A 15,543-nucleotide genomic window follows, 5' to 3' on the forward strand; every position below is an offset into this window, starting at 1 on the left:
GATGCTAAACTGACCAAGCTAAACCTATTTCCGCTGTCATTTCGGAGAACCAGCGGCGACATGATTACAGTTTTCAAATTGCTTAGTGATAAATTTGCACCTGATATGCCCTTATTTTTCTTGTCTTCCGAAACAGAAAATTTACGAGGACACTCCAAAAATGTCTAAAAGCCCAGAACGAACTACTTGTCAGCTGACTATCGACTTTCCCATCGAATCATCAACGAATGGAATTGATTACCTCAGTACTTGGTTGAGGCTCCATCTGTCGACTCTTTCAAAAAAAAGTTGTATCAACTGAGAGACTATCATTGTCAGGACTAACACAGACCATCAAGCCTCCTGTTCTTTCCAAGCTGAAACCCGATATTCTGTGGGACTAAGGTAAGTAATTTCTTCTCTTGTATCTTTAAATATATCAAGGTTCCCAACTGACAGCATCGGTGATCCACCGTTAATACATATGAAAGCTCAATAAGCGAAAGCTTTTTCCATTCTGTTCATGTCCATTCGAACCATTTAGGCCACTGAGCCGGCATCCAAAAGTTTTATTATCTAAATTCAATCAATCCATGATATTGTGTAGCGATTTATCCATCGCATGTGAATAATAACGATCGCACACCCTAAGATATGGAATTATACCTAAGCACCAGTTGATTTTCTGCTGCACGCCGAAAAGATATTGGATATTGTATAAGCTGATCTGCAAAATGTTTGGCGCAAAAACATCCACAAGGCCATAGTTCTCGTGATGTTAGGTGGTGGTAGATGTGTTTGCTCTCGATAATTTCCCAGGGATTCAGTAGATGCACGAGCGACTTGATGTAGACTTGTCTCTATGATATGCTTGTGCCGATCAATTTTCCATATTCAGCGGAGACATATCAGAAACAGTTCCTCAATCCTTCCACACCACTTCCAGGGTCACTTTCAGTTTTCCCGAATGTGTTGCATTACTCTGAAAAGGTGGCAGCAATGTTTAATGGTCTACAAATTGGACCGTCTTTGAGATGTGCCAACTTGATTCCACAAAAAGGCCCTCAACACATTATTGGAGGTCCAGTTTTAGCAGTTGTCAAGTCAACTTTTTCTCCTGTTGGATATGGGAATTCTCAGAGGCTTGAAAATGGATTCACTTTTCAGCCAAGTCTCACCCAAAAAGTGTACATGCCTGAAAAGTCTTTGGGATTTGGTGCTTTTGGTGTTGTGTGGTAATGTCATATATTCTTGTTACCTTGTAGGTTGGTTGTTGATCCGCGAACAGGCGACCAGGTCGCTCTTAAGAGAATCCCCAACATTTTTGAAAGCATTGTGTCTGCTAAGCGGGCATATAGAGAATTAAAGTTGTTATTCTCTTTAAGACATTCAAATGTAACAACATTAATTTTTATGAACCTTTTTCTAGATTGTCCGCCTAATTGATGTTGTAAAAGTCAGCAGTTCCTCTTTGTTCAGTGAAGTGTACGTCTCGTTTTACTTTAATCTAACGTTCTTAGCTCTGTCCTTTGCGAATATATGGATACTGATCTGCACAAAATAATCGTGTCCACTCAATATTTGTCTTTAGAGCATGTCAAACTGTTTGTCTATCAGATACTAAGAGGTAGGTACAGTTTTTCTCACTTAAACGTTAGGTTTAAAATATCTTCATTCTGCTGGTGTAATTCATCGGGACCTAAAACCAGGGAACCTCTTGGTTAATTCTGACTGTTTATTAAAGGTAACATTTATTTTAGTCATTTCCAAAGAATTACGAGTTAGAGACACTAAGTTATAAAGACATTTCACGCTTGTTTAATGTGTTAAACAGTTAAACAGTAGTATGGCAATTTCTTCCTAACCATTGGTCTTCAGAGGTTTAGTTTTGTCAATTGATGAGTCATATTGTTTTAGATTTTTCAAGTTAGTTTATTAAGGCACTCTTGAATCATTGATACAGGTTTTTCAGTTTGTGGAAGTTGAGAGCTACTTGCACTACATGTAAATGTAGTCTATTCCTCTGTTATAAAAACCAACATTTTACAAGTTTCTTCTCTGAATGAAGAAATCTTATTTGATCCGGTTCTAGAATAAGACGTTGTAGTGTGCTTGTTGGTAAAAATACAACTGGATCTTTATCTACTGATCTTTCGTAGAGCAACGTTGGTCCTGAGTGCTTTATGCATTATCAGTTGAAACAAATATTAGTCTCATAAAACACCGAATCTTTTCTTCTATGTATAGTAATAGGTCCAGTTATAAGAAATGTAATTAAAGCTCACAATGTGAAATTTTACTTCTTGATTTGTTCGAGCACCTTGATTCTTTTGTGCGTGTAGTTCTACTTCCTAACAGAAGTTGGTGAATAAGAACTGAATCTGTAAATCACTTGATTTATGAAGTGTATCCAACGTATGATCCAAGCCGTCAGAAATAAAAGAAGCTAGGCCGCCAAACTGAAATATGGCACTATATAACAGGAACCGCTTTCCACGAGACGTGCATTTAGATAAAGGCTTCGGCAGTGAGTTTCGTAAGGCTACTGTGGTAGGTCAGTGAGTAAGTAACCAAAACAATCGTGCATTGCTCCCAACTCCGTTACGCTTATTCGGGCTTTGGTAGTCGATTAATTCCACTAGCCGTCACCCATGAAACGTAAATTGTGGCAGATTACTTAAACTTGTAATTAGTTAATTTGTTCTGCATCTAAAAGTGACTACAAACTCTCGATTTTTTTGCTCATGATTGGTCCAGTGATACAGATGGGCTTACTGTCTATCTTTCCCCAGATTATCCTGCTCTAGCGTTTGTTCTTTTCATTTGTAGATTTGCGACTTTGGTCTTGCTCGTTCAGTGCCGTCTTTTGATGTAGAAAGCCCTTCGAATCCATTAACCCTTGAAGTTGTGACTCAATTCTATAGACCACCGGAATTACTTCTAGGTTCGAATTTTTATACAGCTGCTGTCGATCAGTGGAGTGTTGGTTGCATACTTGGAGAGCTTCTTTGTCGTCAAATTCTATTTCAAGTAAGTCTAATTGTTATCACTATTGCAATGAGTTTTGTACAATTTGGTTCATAAATTATTATGCAAATTACGTTTCTAAAGCTTAATTTTCTAAGATATCACTCAATTTAAGCTCTGATGTATGCTCCAATGTAATAGCTTTACATTTCATGGTCACGTTTTGTTAATCGCCTACCTAGTGCATATTTGCTGTATGATAATTAACTGGCAACATAAGCTTGCGTGATAAAAATCGCTTACATACCCATGGCTTATGCTTTCATCGCTAAGGTATTGAAACCTCTCAAAGCGATCAAACTAACATGCAAGAATAACCTGTGTTATATTGGCTATTAAGTATTCTTATTTATTTAGGTGAAACTGCTACTTTTGTACAAATAACGTAGCTTTTATACAAATACATCATTCATCTATTAAACTTCTAACGACGAGATCATCTGTGAATTGGTGTTTCTGAAAAAGGTATTTATCTTGCACGTTTACAAATTTTGCACAAGGTCTCGTTTCTATCGAACACCAATAGGTCTGAAAATAATATCCAGAGCTTTTAAATTGTGTTTGACCTCAATGTTTTATTTGTCTTGAGTCAAAACACTCTTCAAAAATGCAACTTTTAACCCAAATGATGTAAAATATTACGTGTTCCTCAGTTTTGCACATACAGAAGCCATTCCCACCTACTGCCTTACGTTCGTCACGTTCATACAAGTGTTATAGATTGCGGTCGAGTGGATGCACTGTTAACGTATGACATGATAAGACCACCAATCCGAGAGCAGTGAATTATCGATCGAACCAATGACACACATTTATTTATTTATTTATTTAAACATATATATTGGTACAAAAGGGCACCAGGTACATATGCGCCACACTATTTGTGTGTGTGGGCTGTGATACTGCCCGGGTGCCCAAACCGAAGCAGGTGGTTTTCTTAGAGGGCCACACCCCGAGCCTTTGACCAAAAGGTCTTATCCACAAGGCAGTGAAGCATCGTGAGGAGATGCAGTCCCATGGTAGCCGTTGACCAATGACAGGTTCGTCCGCCATTCGTTCCATCAGGATACTGGAGCCCATGTGCACCATTGGTTTGGAATCAGGGTTTTCCAACTCCTCTAGGTGGACCCTCCGTGTCCACCAACCCGGTTAAAGTGCCGGACATTCGCTTTTCGTCCTCTCACTTTCGTAAACAACAGTAATGTCACGAGAAGGCAGTGAGTAGGACTTCCCTGTCAGAGGCTATATATTCGCTGGCCATATGAGAGCATTTCGAGAGGGAGAGTAGACTCTCCCCACTCTCGGCCGTACCAGGGCATTTGGGGGCAATGACACACAAAACCCGTACGAGCAGTTTTGTCGTTCCTGCTTTCTGCCTAACCCACCCAGTTAAGTCCAAAACAACAATCTCAGCCTCTGCGGTATGAGTCATTATATTTTGAGTTTATATACCAAACAGACTGACCACATCGTATCAATAAAATAAAAAATAAAATTGGTACAAGATTCAGCCAAATGTGGCTGTGAATGTGGGAGGCAGTAATTATTTGTTGCTGTATAAATACGCTTGACTTTTTCCCTTATTTGATTGCTTGTACTCGGCTGCTTACGGAATACATATATTCCCATACTTGCCTTGGACTTCATCTAGTTAGCGGGGCCTGGGACAACAGATTAGAATAGCTTATCGTGTCATTGTGTCATTGGCTTTTGTTCGTTACCACGGAATCGATTTAGATCAAGCATATCATTATTAGACTGGGGATAACTCAAGAATGGTAAATCGTATAACAATAGTCTATAGGTCAAAATAAAGCTTATAATAAGAGGGACATGAGTATGAATAGTTTAGTTATTTAGAAATTATACGGTAAAAAATATATGCATGGTATTGATTCATAAATAGATCCCAAAGTTACTCTAAATTTCCTATTCTACCATAATCTTCCTCTACGATAACTGTTATTATAATGCAGTAGCCGAACTTACGTCTCGTGATGGTCCGACTGGAACGATTGTTTTTCGTTCTGCCACACCACCCAGGTGGTTTACATAGTGGTAAGGTTGAATGCAATTTACTTGAGGTGGGTGGGCGGAGTATTACTGCCCATATTTTCTACAATTATCTGACATCCTTACCAATACTTTCTCATGGTGGAAAAAGAAAAGCGAAAAACGGCTAGTCTAGAAAATAGTACATATTATCCTACTTTACAGATTTCCAGTATTACTGGTAAGGTCTGGAAAATATGGAGCTGTTGCACTGAAAATTACTTACAAGATGTTCGACAAGTTTTCCACTATCAAACCAGTTTCCTTTTGGAGTTAGTAGGCCAGGATCTTTCTTTGGTGTTTAGAGCCGGAAAATAACAATCGCCCACAAATTTCTTACATAACTCAATCTTGTAGTTTTCAAAATTATGTCATTTCTTAGCTCTCTCATACTTCTGTTCGTGTCATCATCCGTTCTCTGGCTTAATCTTTTTCCGCATATTCCACCAGGGTTAAAATTCTAGGTTCAAGAAATGTTATTCTACTGTCCTAAAATAGCGCTCCAGATTACATGTTAAAGGTATTGAACTCAGCATCGAGTCAAAGAACAGGCTAATTCTTAAAAGTTGCATGTGTATGTTATAATCGAAACCGCATACAGAACTCACGTAACCAGTGTGAAGAACCAGCGCAATTCTTATTTATTTATTTATTTAAACTCATAAATATTGGTGCAAGAGGGCACCAGATATATATGCGCCACACAAAAGATTGTCATTTCATTTAATTGTGTGAGAGCTGTGGTACTGCCCAGGTGCCCAAACTGAAGCAAGTGGTTTTCTTAGGGAGCCACACCCCGAGCCTTTGACCTAAAGGTCTAATCCACAAGGCCGTGTAGCAACTAGGAGATGCAGTCCCATGGTAGCCGGTGACCAATAATTGGTTCATATGCCATTTGTTCCATCAGGATACTGGAGCCCATGTACACCATTGGTTTGGAATGATTGTTTTCCAACTCCCCTGGGTGGACTTTCCGTGTCCACCAACCCGGTTTTGGCGCCAGACATTCGCTTTTCGTCTTCTTAATTTTGTAGACAACACCGTGGCGAGTGAAGGTATTGAGTAGGGCTTCTCTGGAAGAGGCTGTATACGCGTGGCCATGTGAGCATTTAGAGAGGGAGAGCTAACTCTCCTCACTCTCGACCATACCAGGGCATTTAGGGGCACTAGCGCAATTCGCTATTCATATATTCATTTCGGGACCTGGAAATTAATTTTAGTTGAATGTTGACCGTGAGTTGTTTGATTAAATGAGATGGTAGGAACTATGAAGGGTAAGCGCACATGTTGTTATGTTCCTAGTCGACTAAGAATCAGTAGAAGTAAGACATGGTCTCTACAGGTAGTTTCTGGCCTTCAAGATGCTAGGTGCGTGTATAACAAAATTACGTAAAACTGAACAGTACTTTTCGGAGGCCTTCAATGTATCAACCTAGCAAGCAAAACAATAATCGTCTGTTCCAACATTGTTCAGCTAATCGTACATTCCTAGCAATCATCAGTTTTAAACATAAGGGGCGATATTGTTTGAGCCTTATAACTTCGATATCTCGTCGAATAACACAGATCATATAATTCTCAGTCATTGTTGGCAAAACCTGTGGGAAAGTTGGGCTCTTTAAAAGTATGTGCTTGGCTTAAAACCATACTTTACTTAAAGCTTATGTTTACCTTGATACCCATGGGCGTTTGAAGGTCAAAATAGGAAGACCTCTCCGAGTTTCGCATGAAGGCGAAAATTCTGAGTTGTCTAAGAAAATACTAACTAAGCAAATAGTTAGCCATAAACAGGATCTCCACTAAGACGTAGTCTGGGCTTGCTGTAAAAAGTTCTTGTCAGCAACCCAAATCAACTGTCCATGATGAGCTAGTAAATCTAAAACTACTCTTTTTAAAATTAATAAGTACCCGTAAATAACCCAAAGGACTTTATCCAAATCCAATAAGAAATAGGAATAACAAACACGAACTGATGGAAAATTCACTGAATGATCAGGAGCGGAAATGCTCAAAGGAAAAAGAAACAGAGAAACAACGAAGATAGGTTTGGAATAGTTAGGCAACCAAACTTATCAGAGACAAATGATAAAAGTAAGTTTTTAGCGAAACTTTTTCTAGAAAATGACGTGGTCTCAATTCATTACCAAAATTGACTGCTTTCGGGAGCTGAGCATACTACCATCAGACTGGTTTTGATCTCTGAGAACTTTGGTTTATGAAATAGGATCTTCGCAAAGGAATCTTTTCAGTTAGCATTGTTTGATTTATTATCTTTTCTGATCACCCATCAATTAAGTAACTTGGTAACAACATACCTTTGGGAACCCCGGTTTAAGCCTGGATGTGTATGTGTGGGTCAAATATTCACCTTGGATGTTTAAATGTCACGTATGGCAACTTTCACATTTATTCCGGGTCGTATGTAGACGGACCCTTATCGGTTTTCATATAATGTATTCTCATTTTTTCGCGTAGGTTGGTTTTCAACTCTTAGCTCCAGATCCATTTATGTGTTTAACTTTGTTGAACGTTTTCTGTATGATCAAGAATATTTCTTTATTCAGTGGCAATGTGCAGCCTCTTTACCGGACATATTTTGACACAGACGTTCAGTTGGAACCAGGTAAAGAATATCATGGATTAAAAAATTTATGAGAAAGATACGTATGCAGAGGAATATTTCCTCATACATATCTCCCGGTTGTCAAGTCCTAGGTAAACAAAAAATAGAAATGTAGCATTTGACTCATAGTAATGAACAATAGAATATAGACGAGAGCGATAAAATGCGAAAATTAAAATATTCTTGTCATATACAAACATGGGACTGGAGGCAAACCGTAGAATTTACCTGAAAATAAAATGTCAAACCAACCAATTGTTCACACACTGACCATTATTGCAAACTATGGTAACAATAAACCTAAGAAACGTGATTTTTGGCACAAGTCACTGAGACTTGACTATTATTTCATTCATCGATAATTAAACTTCTTGATAAATTATCAGATAGATTGCAGAGTTTCTTTATTAAATACATTATTCTGAATTTTATTTCTTCATTCTAGTCCTCCAGCTCATTTCGTCAATTGGATATGATATTTAATCTACTAGGATCACCTAATGCAATGGAATTAATTGACTTAGTTGGTTTTCCTTCATCTAGCATAGATTTCATTCGTAATTGTCCTGTACGACCGTTTAATCATGCTGCTGTTTCAAGAATACTCGTTCCGGCTAATACTCAATATTTTCAGTCATCTACAGAAAATCCACCTGATCCTGATTTAGTTAATTTGTTTACAGGACTTCTAAGTTTTAGCTCAGTAAGTGAAGCATTTATCGTTTATTGTTTATGTGATACTGGTGTCTTCTCTTCTATCAAGGATATAGATAAGGATGTTGTTAATTTTGCAAACTGTATCCTTTCCTCTTTCTTTTGAAAGCATAGACGGTCACACACTCCTTTAATATGCAGAAAATATATTGTTAAACTGAGTATCCTAATTATATGGATATTGTTCTTGCGGTACTGCCATAATGCTCATGGTCACTATTGTGTTAACTATAATCTTACTGGAGTATATTAATTTAAAATTTTGTCGTTGACGTCATACCAATGCGTAAATACCTAAAAAATGTCTGTTAGAAATCCCTTGATAAAGTTCAGTCTTCTAACCAGCTACGTTATACTTTACTGTTGTGCTTCAATCGGTTGTGTAATTTATTCTGGTGGATTCAATATGAATTTGTATTTGATTTAATAAATCTTCTGAAATACTCATTAAGTGCCATGAGAAGACGAAATTTATCCGAATGAGTAAAATATTAGTACATGTTACATTTCAAACAGTCTGGCCCCCAAATGCCCTGGTACGGTCGAGAGTGGGGAGAGTCCGCTCTCCCTCCCTCCGCTCTCACATGGCCACGCGAATATATAGCCTCTGCCAGGGAAGTCCTACTCACTGCCTTCTCGTGACATTACTGTTGTTTACGAAATTGAGAGGACGAAAAGAGAATGTCCGGCGCTTTAACCAGGTTGGTGGACATGGAGGGTCCACCTAGGGGAGTTGAAAAACCCTGATTCCAAACCAATGGTGCACATGGACTCCAGTATCCTGATGGAACGAATGGCGTATGAATCAATTGTTGGTCACCGGCTACCATGGGACTGCATCTCCTCACGATGCTCCACTGCCTTGTGGACTAGACTTTCAGGTCAAAGGCTCAGGGTGTGGCCCCCTAAGAAAACCACCTGCTTCAGTTTGGGCACCTGAGCAGTATCACAGCCCTCACACAAATCAAATGAGATTTGATAGGCGCATATATACCTGGTGCCCCTTTGTACCAATATTTATGTGTTTAAATAAATAATAATAAATAAGTCTGGCCAAATAATAACTCGTTAAAGTATTTGTATACGTAATAAAGTGCAAACTAAACAAACGATAAAATAATTAAAAATAATGAGATAAAACAGTTTAAGTCGCGTTACTCTCGATATTTAAGGTAAACCCTATCACGGTAGGTCTAATATAAGTACTAATTGTTCTTTAATTTGTAGCATAGGTCTCAACAAATCAGATATTAAATTAAATTCACTTATATAGTCTGTTTCAACAATGTCATACAATAGAGGAGGATAGCTGTGTGTCAACTGCTATAATCTGCCTACTGGTGTTTATTTATTTACATGTTCGACCATTCGTACTTTGAAGTTATGATTAATTCTCTCTATGTATGTGCTGACACATGGATTGGTGTACACCAAAGGATGTGATGTACTCGTTCATAATTTGTTTGAGTGTTTAGTGAAGAATGACTCCAATCTAGCCCTTGGAGAACGTTTCTGCAATTGTTCGGAGTTCTATATGGTTCAGCTGTCGTATTTCGTCATTCGAATTCCGTGTGGACAGTATTTTAACGCAATTTTGAGGTGCATTATATTAAATGTCGAGTGATTGAGAACCTGGGACACTTGGAAAATTATCTTGTTCTAGTTTGGGACTTTCCTACAATTTCGACTCAGAGCAGTGGCTCGGTCCTTAAGGCGTCAAACTTTCGGTCACTTGTTGTGACTATCTATTGTTGTGCCCCCAAATGCCCTGGTACGGCCGAGAGTGGGGAGAGTCTGCTCTCCCTCTCGAAATGCTCTCATATGGCCACGCGAATATATAGCCTCTGCCAGGGAAGTCCTACTCACTGCCTTCTCGCGGCGGGGGTGTTGTTCACAAAAGTGAGAGGACGAAAAGAGAATGTCCGGCGCTTTAACCAGGTTGGTGGATGTGGAGGATCCACCTAGGGGAGTTGGAAAACCCTGATTCCAAACCAATGGTGCACATGGGCTCCAGTATCCTGAAGGAACGAATGGCGTATGAATCAATTGTTGGTCACCGGCTACCATGGGACTGCATCTCCTTACGATGCTCCACTGCCTTGTGGACTAGACCTTTAGGTCAAAGGCTCCGGGTGTGGCTCCCTAAGAAAACCACCTGCTTCAGTCTGGGCACCTGAGCAGTATCACAGCCCTCACACAAATCAAATGAGATTTGATAGGCGCATATTTATCTGGTGCTTCCTTGTACCAATATTTATGTGTTTAAATAAATAAATAATCTATTGTTGTAGAGCTGCACGGAAGGGAACAAAATAGTTGACCTGGTTACCAGCGGTTCTTCAGTTACTGAGATCAGTTTTTGACAAAATTACTTTCAAAATTAACAGATCCCCAGTTTTGTTTTTGTCCTCATGGGTGACATTGATAAAAAACTTCATTAAGTATACTCATTGTTTTGTTCTGTATGCTCTGTGATTTTTTGTTAAAATTCTATATTATTGCTCGTCTAGTGTCTGATCGTTAGGTTAAATCCTTACCCTTTTGATCATTAGCATTTGGCCTGTATTATCTCCAGTACAGATCATAATGAGTAATAATTTCTTTTGGATGTAGTCCTTTCTATTTTTTGTTGTAAATATATATATATATATATATATATATATATATCAGTAGTTGTCTACATCCGATCAATCGTATACATGGATGGCTTATATAAATCCTAAGATATGTGTTGTACGTTACTCTCGTGCTCTGTTAAATAATAATACAATACAAGCAATAAAAAGCATTTCTATAAATTATTTTTTCAGTCGAAGCGGTTAACTGCTGAACAGGCGCTAGATTCACCGTTCTTAATTGGAGGTAGAGCTAGATTTCATACTTGTCTGTGCAGTTGTTGTCCACCACGCAATCAAAATTCAATAATTAACGATTCATCTTCCCACTGGCGTAATGTAACAAATCAAGTAAATCGTCATCATCTTGTAGCTGTTGGTTCAGTTGGTACTCTGTCATCATCTGGTGGTACACCACCATCTTCACTTCATTCATCTATGCTATCACAAAGTAGAGATATAACATTGCGTATCCCCTTATTTTTGTCACCTCATCTAATGGTACCAACTTCTCTTATACGTTATAGACGTATTAATTTAGAACCAACCTTTCAAGATATACATGAATATACTTATATAAATACTGAAATACAAATGAATAATTTATTTGAAGCTAAACGTGAGTTTTTAATTTGTTGATTTTATTATTTGAAAGTAATTTACTCACAATGTATAATTTTGGATATTCTACATGTTGTCACTTTGAGTGAACATTGATTATACTATCCGGGTTGTTAGACTTAAAATGCTAAAGTTGAATGTAACCCCCTACGATGTAATGATTAGAAATTGAGTGTTATTCAGTGACTTCTGGGCTGACTATTTTACTGTTTTAATACCACCACTATTACCTGATTTGAAGTCGTCGTTATCTTGAAATTAAATGATACCTCTCTTATTATATTACATGTTTGTAGATATAGACTATCTGTTTGCATTCCATGCGATAACTCTGATCGATGGTTGGAAGCATTGGAGTAACATTTCTTGAAATCAGCCAACATAACATAAATACATTCACTCTTTATCTTAGTCTAAATCTTAAGTTTTCATATTTCTTTATACACACATTTTCAGCATGTTCATTTCTTTTCATTATCAATGTTGTTACATTATCTCAATTCCTTTATTATATATAGTGTATATTTCATTTTATTTGTGTTAATATCACATGGCAACTTGCGCTAATACACAATTGTGCCTATAATTTAAGTTAATAGTGACACAAACTTTGAGGACGTTAACAACTATACATTGAGTTCATTCATCCAATATATTGTAGGATAATTCAGGCACTCAATGTAATTAGTTTGAAACAGTCATTTCATACGATTACATTTAGTTGATATGAGTCATTCGAATTATTTTATATGACCTTTTAGTACTTATATATCATAAGTTTATGTGTATGTCGAATTTATAATCAAACAAGAAATGAAAGTATGAAAGTGGATATCAGAATTAGATTATTAGTTTTAGTCAATGAGAAATTATGAATTATACCAAGGGATTTCCAAGTATCCAACTCTTCTTAAATAAAATGCATTCTATACGCATCTTATAACCAAATCACTTATTAAGTCTATGTATATATACTTACATAAGTTGCTATAAGATGTTTTTGTTAGTATTTTATTTCGATTGTTTACATTTGTGCACAAGTTAAAACCTCGTTTAATCTTGGCTTAAATGCTATATTTATATAAATCCCTTTCGTTTCGTAATTTATGTTTATACTTTTATGAATATGTTTGTTTGTATTGCCTGTTTCTATGGCATTATCCCTCTTTGAATATGCATAAATTTACTTCATGTTAGGGTTATTTATAAATCATCTCATATGTTGTATATTTTAACTTCATATACTTCGATATTGCTTTATGCATATACTAAGTAGACAATTTCCGTTGTTTACATTGTAGTCTTTGTAAACTGTGTAATTTCTTTTCCAGAGTAATTGTTGTTTTTATTAGCTACAGAACCTTTTAATTCACTGCTATTTACATTCAAACTTGACACAGTATGTATACTTTAATGCTTTGAATAGTACAATGAAGTAGTATGAATTGTTTCATGTTGTTTGTTAAGATAATGTATCATTCTGACTGCTATCTATCAGATGTGTTTTGTTATTTAATGTAAACATTGAGGGGCAGGAGAGTAGACAAGAAAATTTTCCTGCGTACAATTATCATGTTATATATACATACTAAATACCAAATGCCCTGGTACGGCCGAGAGTATGGAGAGTCCGCTCTCCCTTTCGAAATGCTCTCACATGGCCACGCGAATATATAGCCTCTGCCAGGGAAGTCCTACTCACTGCCTTCTCGTGACATTACTGTTGTTTACGAAATTGAGAGGACGAAAAGAGAATGTCCGGCGCATTAACCAGGTTGGTGGATATGGAGGATCCACTTAGGGGAGTGGGAAAACCCTGATTCCAAACCAATGGTGCACATAGACTCTAGTATCCTGAGGGAACAAATGGCGTATGAACCAGTTATTGGTCACCAGCTAATATGGGACTGCATCTCCTCACGATGCTCCACTGCCTTGTGGACTAGACTTTCAGGTCAAAGGCTCAGGGTGTGGCCCCCTAAGAAAACCACCTGCTTCAGTCTGGGTATCTGGGCAGTATCCCAGCCCTCACACAAATCTCATTTGATTTGTGGGGCGCATATATACCTGGTGCTTCCTTGTACCAATATTTATGTGTTAAAATAAATAAATAAATAAAAACTAACCTTTTATGAACATTTACTATTTATCTTGGTAATTTGATCTCGTACTCATATGGTATAGGATCTTGAACTAAAAACAGCTTTGTGTTAGGCTCTGTATTAATTATGACTGACTATTACTTTATCAATGATATGAGTACAATTGTGAATAGCTTTTGACTCATGCGTCGTAACCAAAGGTTATTTTATACATTGTCACGTGTAACCTGAATTGTAGATTTGCATCTGTGTATTGCAATCGGAATTTGTCTGTCTAAATGTTTGTTTACAAGTTTAGAAATGAGAGTGTACTTTTTAAATTTGTTTTGTTTAGAACTTTTCAAATGATAGTGTGATACTTATTTACTTTTACTACCATTTTTTTATACATTATATATTCAGAAATATTATGGAATCTAATTCAGCAATATTTCCAAAGAGATCCTAATCGTACCCGAGTTGTAATAAACAATTCTTCGCCTAATTTTCAATCATTTATAAAGTAAGCATATTATACGGTTGTTTTTAGTTTATTACGTTTATAAATTAGGGAATGTTTTATCATATTCTTACTTAGTGACTAAAACACTTGACTTTTACTGTTACGTGGTAGTTTCGAAACTGGATCACTTTACTTCGGTTTGAATAGCTTTAAAGTATCATTATCACTCGCACTACTGAATTATGGCTGAAAGTTGGGTTCGAAAATCTGTAAATGGCCCACCAGTAAATCAGTCAATCAGTTGACAAGACCGCGTGACTAGTTTTACGGAGGTTTCGAATTCCTCGGATTCTTTTTTTAAAAATCTGCTTCTAAGTCGTTTCTCATTGTAATCACGAGACCTTTAATGTTCCAGGTCTAATATTGCGTAAAGTCGTGACTTTGTGTTGGAGTACTTAACTAGACTTTCTAGTCCTGAAAAGTTCTCCAGTTAGTTTCATTCTGTGACAAACATTAATTTCAGCTTCTTGCGAACTAATCACCTTAAAGTTGAATTTTATTCCAAGCTGATAAGTAGGTAGTGTCTTTGTCGTATATATTATGATATTAAATCTATATGATGAGAGAGTTGTGACATTTCCCTATTTCTGTGGATGTCATTTTTGTAGTACCACTCAACCTATTCGTGTGAGAAAATACATTCACGTCTACCATGATTTTTTCCCAATATATTATTTTTACATATTTGACTAATTATTTATTATTTATTTGAACACATAAATATTGGTACAAGGCGGCACCAGGTATATATGCGCCCCACAAATCAAATGAGATTTGTGTGAGGGCTTTGATACTGCTCAGGTGCCCAAACTGAAGCAGGTGGTTTTCTTAGGGGGCCACACCCTGAGCCTTTGACCTAAAGATCTAGTCCCCAAGGCAGTGGAGCATCGTGAAGGAGATACAGTCCCATGGTAGCCGGTGATCGACAATTGATTCATACGCCATTTGTTCCCTCAGGATACTGGAGTCCATGTACACTATTGGTTTGGAATCAGGGTTTTCCCACTCCCCTAAGTGGATCCTCCATATCCACCAACCTGGTTAATGCGCCGGACATTCGCTTTTCGTCCTCTCAATTTCGTAAACAACAGTAATGTCACGAGAAGGCAGTGAGTAGGACTTCCCTGGTAATGGTTGTATGCAGGGTGGCCAAGTGAGCATTTCGAGAGGGAGAGCTAACCCTTCACACTCTCGGCCTTGACCAGGGCATTCGGGATCATATATTAGACTGGTTCCGTAACGTATATATTCAAACTCTAAATTTAAACTGACCTTTTTTATCTTTCACTTGGGTAAAATGTTAGCTCT

General features: G+C 37.4%; 1 protein-coding gene across 1 annotated transcript; it reads left to right on the top strand.

Annotated features, from left to right (window-relative positions):
- Positions 1 to 846: 846 nt before the first annotated feature.
- Positions 847 to 14,239, top strand: Smp_140700 (serine/threonine kinase; the record flags this gene model as incomplete). Its single annotated transcript, XM_018795500.1, has 9 exons — positions 847 to 1,214; positions 1,245 to 1,374; positions 1,409 to 1,464; positions 1,500 to 1,606; positions 1,638 to 1,723; positions 2,809 to 3,009; positions 8,127 to 8,384; positions 11,206 to 11,629; positions 14,136 to 14,239. 9 exons carry the CDS (start codon positions 847 to 849, stop codon positions 14,237 to 14,239), a joined length of 1,734 nt encoding a protein of 577 aa, XP_018649806.1.
- Positions 14,240 to 15,543: the final 1,304 nt, after the last annotated feature.

Source organism: Schistosoma mansoni, chromosome 2 (genome assembly GCF_000237925.1).
Source record: "Schistosoma mansoni strain Puerto Rico chromosome 2, complete genome".
In the NCBI taxonomy this organism is placed as follows: domain Eukaryota; kingdom Metazoa; phylum Platyhelminthes; class Trematoda; order Strigeidida; family Schistosomatidae; genus Schistosoma; species Schistosoma mansoni.